Source organism: Cyphomyrmex costatus, unplaced genomic scaffold (genome assembly GCF_001594065.2).
Source record: "Cyphomyrmex costatus isolate MS0001 unplaced genomic scaffold, Ccosl1.0 scaffold222, whole genome shotgun sequence".
NCBI lineage: Eukaryota > Metazoa > Arthropoda > Insecta > Hymenoptera > Formicidae > Cyphomyrmex > Cyphomyrmex costatus.
The window spans coordinates 1-5,874 of NW_017276280.1; the positions used below are offsets into that span (position 1 = coordinate 1).

Sequence of the window (5,874 nt, forward strand, 5' to 3'; positions counted from 1 at the left end):
TGACAAGATTGATTGTCAAAGCTAATAATTTAATGAATATTTGAAAGAGCGTTTCGTCTTTTGCACTGTAGATTGTTAATTGATAAGTTCTTAGAATGAAAATGAAAAAACATTTTGTTAGCAAAACAGCTTTATTCTTCAACATACTCTCCTTTTAGCTCAATACATCGAGTCCATTGAGTTTCCGTAACTTCTTTAAGCCTTCCAAATAATAATGTTTCTAGAGCATCAAAATATGCATCTTTCCCATTTCCCATTCAACCTCTTTATTTGAAGTAATCTCTTTCCTTTGAATCATTTTTTAAGATTTGGAAACAGTTAAAAGTCACACGGGACCAGATCTGGAGTATACGGTAGATGTGGGAGTAATTTATACATCAATTTATTTAATTTTGTTTTTGCTTCTACCGATTTGTGAGCTGATATATTGTATTAACGAAAGAGGACTTTTTTTCGCTAATTGGGGCCATTTTATCTTGATTTTATCATTCAATCGGTCCAACAATGATGCATAATATTTTTGTATGATTGTTCTTCCTTTCTCAAAATAATCGATGAGGATTATTCCATGTGCGACCGAAAACACAGTGGCCAGAACCTTCTCCAGCCGATTGTTACTTCTTTGGTCGCTTCGGAACACTTCTACGCTTTGGAATCCATTGTGCCGACTGCTGTTTCAATTCAGGTGTATAGTGGTGGATCCATGTTTCATCAACGATTATGTATCGACGCAAAAATTCATTTGATTTGCGCCTAAAACATGTCCAACAATGTTGAGAAGTGCGAACTCGTTTTTGATCGATTGATAGCAATCGTGGCACCAATAGCAATCTTGCTGTCAGCTTTCTCACATCCAAATGTTCGTGTAGACTGTAGATATTAAAACGTTGATGAGATGTATATAGCTGCAGCCAGTTTACACAATTTCATTTTGGGGTTATTGAACACGATATATTATGGATCTTTTTACTCATTTCTGGTGTAGTTACCTCATATATAGTTAGATTAATCTGTAATATTGTTTGCGACAAAGGTGTCGCATCATGTATATTACCTATTTACAATAATTTTTAATAAAGTAAAGTTGATAAGTAGATTTTTTCATCTCATTTAATGCTTTTATTAGTTTTTAGAATTAGAAATTGCGATTTTATTGTAATTTTTGAAAACAATATGCCTTGTTAGATCATTCTTAGTGGTGTTATAGTTAATCATAATTGTAACAAAATTTGTAAAATACCATTTTTTATTAGAAATCATCTAATGGAATAAATTGAACAAAATAAGCGGGAATTATATGATAATTAGTATAAATTTTTAGATGTTTTTAGAGAGTGTGTTTATAAATATGGTATTTCATATATATCAACGCTGTAGTTTGCCAAGTGTATAAAAACTCAAAGAAAGTATCGAACCTTCCGTGAGACATAAACGTCACTTCGCAAATGTTATGGCACTATTAAAGGTATCCAAAATTTATATTATGTTAAAAAAACTAAATTATAATATCATGGTCCATGGATAATAAGATTATAATAAAAAACAGTCATTTGGCAATGTCGTACCATAATATTGATTCAAACTTTCGATTACGAGTCTATTTAAATTCGGTAATCGCAAAAAAAATGGTTATTTGCATTATCTTTAAGTTTTGAAATTATATATGCACACACGCACACAAAGTCGATTTGTCACTCAAGGACTGCTGTCACAATTTCATCCACGTCTAAATTAAAAAAATTATAACTCTGAATATTATAGCTATATTCACGGCGACGATATCTGTTAATGCAAATACGCAATTATGAATATGAAAGTATTAAATTATTATAATAAATGGGTACAAGGCTAATAAGAGTACAACATTCAAGATTAAAAATTTAAAACAACGCTTTTTTGTTGACATAATTTTATAAGAAAATATAAAAAATATATAAAAATTAGCGCATAAAATTAAACATTAATAAATTATATAAAGCTTTGAATAATATATAAATAAATCATGACTTGTTTCGGCCTCGGGTTTTGGCCCTCTTCAGATGTACGTAGTGAATCATTATAACAAACTTATGACGGTTCTTGTTAGAAAAAAAAAAAAATTAATAAAATTTATAATATTAAAATTTATATCTTCAGCGTCGTCATACTGAGATTAAATGGATAAAGAAATTTGTAATACTTTTTCCAGCTTTGGACACAATATGGTCCATGGGCAGATACATTAGCATGAATATTTTAATCGTGGAAAAGGAATTTTTTCTGCGAAACTATTATAAAGAAATTAGATAGGAACGAAAACATCAAAAACGCTAATTTCATCGATAATACAGGCTGGTCCAGCATCACCTTAAAGTCTGAACCAAACAATTGAATCGGTACGTTTCTGTGAAAAATTGGATCGATTCCGAAAAAATTGAAAAATTAAAGAATCGCTAGAAAATGGATTCCTTCAAGAGCAAAAAGATTCGATTCTCGATGAATTGATACAAGAATCGGCATCACTACATTTTAGGCCTAAAAATAAGTAATAGGCCTTAAATTAAGTAATGTCTTAAAACGCTAATATGGCCTTTTGATATTGTTTTATGACATCTTAAGACTATACTTAAAACAGTTAATATAGTCTCAAACATAATACGTCTTCTACAATAAGCCACAAAAGTCATAAATAATAATTAGAAGTTAGAAGCTAGAAATGGACCAATCACAGTCGTCAATTTTTAGTTTCTATTTCTGATTTATGACTTATGGCTTATTGTAGAAGACCAATAATAATCGACTGTGAATACTATACTAACTTAAATATATACTATATTATATACTACATAGTTTAGAGCTGCATTTCAAATTCTCTGAAGAAAATTTTACTTAAATATATAGCATACGTAATGTATACTATATTATTGAGTAAAAGATATCTATATTTATTAAAAATTAAAATTAAGTTTATTCTAAATTATGCGTGGTCTACAATGGCAGTAGTAGTAGTGTATAAGACTAACTCTTACAGTCTCATCCACTACTATTACTACAGCCATACATGCACGATTATACATATTGCTCGCTGATTATGGGCAATTTAAAAATAATAGAACCTCATTGGTAAAACAGTGAAAATTTACTAGGCACCGGCCAATGTGATGTTGTGTGTGTAATCGGGATTGTAGGTAAACGGGATCCTCCCATTATAAATACCACTGTTGAATTCAATATATGATTTCTAATAACTTTATTAAATATGACAAACAATTAAAAACTAATCAAAAAATAGAAATTTTGAAATATATTAGTAACAGAATAAATTTAAAAAAATGATTTAAAATAAATTGTATATTTATGTCCTTTAATAAAAATTATTATATTTATTTTAATATAATTTCTTTAAACTGAGTATCGATTATGAAACTTTTTCCCTAGGATGAAAAGTGAAAAGTGAAATTTTTTACCGTTGAAGTTAATGGAAAAATTTTTCACTTTTCATTTTTCATTCTAGGGAAAAAGTTTCATAATCGATACCCTGATATAAATTTTTAAACATATCCCTATAATAATCTGTTTATTCAAATAATTTAAAGTTTAAATTTTTTATTTGAAGTATATATGCTGTATTTACGCCATTTCATCGCCGTCGATAAATTATCGTCCGCCGGTTCCACTGCCTATAGACGCCATGCATATAATATCACGTAGTTCCAAACCGACTGATGGTAATGTACGAGCTACTTTTTCTGTGAAGCAGCCATTGCTGTGATTGAGCGATACCACAGCGATACCACTGACCAGAGAGGTTGCAGTACGGAACGGAGTGTGGGGGAATTGGGATGGTTATTCGAAGGAAACGAAGATAAAGGTAACCTCTTTAAAACGTAAAAAGGTACGGTCATATAAAAATACGTGTGCAAATCTCATTTTAGAAGACTAGTTATTCATAGTTTTGTTTATATTATATTCAATACAAAACATAGATTTCGCAAGTTTTTTGAGAATTATTATTCGCCAACAATAATCGCTATCCCGTCATGATGTCTTTCATCAACGAAGGAAACAAGGTCTTCGTTGTGTCAGGAAACGACGTGCCTTCGAATGACACGGCAGATTTTATTGCTATGATCAAACAGCGGATTGGAAATTCCGGTAAATTGCAAATTGCGATTTTATCTGACGTAAAGAAGGGTGAGTACACATTTTGTTTAATTTGTTGAGGTTTTTATTACATTAAAGATTAAAGAATGTATTATTTGTAAAAGTTTTTATACATCTCCATACAACACAGTTCTTTGAAGAATGATTCTTAAGACATCCCTTGATGTACATTTTGTTTCATTTATAATGTATTGTTCGGAGGGATATTTATTTTACTTGCTAAATGTTAAGAGAAAGATAAAATGATGCTGTGTCGACTTGTGTCACTAAATAGAAAGCACTCCTTTAATATTAGTGAATAAGAATAAACTGGATAACTTGAAGAACAATATTGTGTAGATCATAATGAAAAGAATATTAATTTATTTTGTATGATTTTAGAAAGTCACAATGCATCTACCTTTGATGTCATCATTGCCATTTTTAAACAACCATGCATGGATGAGGATTTCTTAACAGAAACATTGAGAATATTAAAACCTGATGGTTTGCTTGTTATTTATGAACCGCTGTCAGCAGATAGAAAGCCAGATACAGTACTTACATATCCTGAAAGAATATCTAAATTAAAATTATCTGGCTTTAAAGTAAAAGATACAGAACAGAAAAAGTTGAATACAGATCCGGAGAGCAAAAATCTTTTGCTAAAAGTGTATAATAATATAGAAACAGTTTGTAAAATATCTGCGAATAAACCAGCATTTGAGGTGAAGTAACTTTTAAAAAGTAACGTTCTTAATAAAGATAATAGAGACTTTGTATGTAATTTTTTGTGATAATTTAGGTGGGTTCTAGTATTCTCATTTCATTTGCAAAAAAGCAAACTAATGTGTGGAAATTAGATGACCCAGTAGAGGAAGATTTAATAGATGAAGATGAACTTTTAGATGAATCAGATCTTGTAAAGCCAGATGCATCATCCTTAAAAGGTAAGATTATTGTAAAGTTAAAAATAAAGTAGGTACATGTCATTTTTATTTCGCACATTAAAGTAGATAAAGAGGATTTGCAAACTTATATCAATTAGACATGTATATTATTTTTCAGTTTGTGCGACAACAGGTAAGCGGAAAGCGTGCAAAGATTGTTCATGTGGACTCGCAGAAGAATTAAGTGGTAAAGCTGTGCCAGAAGATACTGTTAAATCTTCTTGTGGAAATGTACGTTTTATATATTATTGCTTTTTTCGAAAATCATGTTTGTCATATTTAATGAAGCAATTATATAAACTTTAATTATATAAATTTTGATTATAATTTTTTTATGAATTTGTTTATATAGTGTTACCTAGGAGATGCATTCAGATGTGCCAGTTGTCCTTATCTTGGAATGCCTGCCTTTAAACCAGGGGAGAAAGTACTTTTACCCGAAACTCAACTAATTGTCGATTCTTAAGCTTGTTATTTATTTATTGAAATACAATTGTAATAAACACGTATAGTTCGTATTTGTGCAAATAACTGCTCGGTTTCTGTATGATTCTATCTTGTACTTTATTTAATAATATAATAATACAAAGATATTTTTTTCTAGTATATGTTTGATGTTGATAAAATAATAATTCTTGAAATAAAAGAGAGTGTACTTATATAAATTAAATTTAATTGTATTTTATTATATCTTAATTTTGTCAACTTTGTCAATATATTGCTTCATTACCGTAAAACATTCAATTATATTTAATCACTATATCTATAAAAAAAAAGGTATATAACACTTTCTAATCAAGTA

The 5,874-nt window shown here is 29.5% G+C and overlaps 1 protein-coding gene across 1 annotated transcript; it reads left to right on the forward strand.

Annotated features, from left to right (window-relative positions):
- Positions 1-3,798: 3,798 nt before the first annotated feature.
- Positions 3,799-5,586, forward strand: CIAPIN1 (cytokine induced apoptosis inhibitor 1). Its single transcript, XM_018539769.1, has 6 exons — positions 3,799-3,874; positions 3,966-4,173; positions 4,525-4,850; positions 4,928-5,072; positions 5,191-5,303; positions 5,425-5,586. The coding sequence occupies exons 2-6, from the start codon at positions 4,020-4,022 to the stop codon at positions 5,536-5,538; spliced, it is 852 nt and encodes a 283-aa protein (XP_018395271.1). The 5' UTR covers positions 3,799-3,874; positions 3,966-4,019; the 3' UTR covers positions 5,539-5,586.
- The last annotated feature ends 288 nt before the right edge of the window (positions 5,587-5,874 follow it).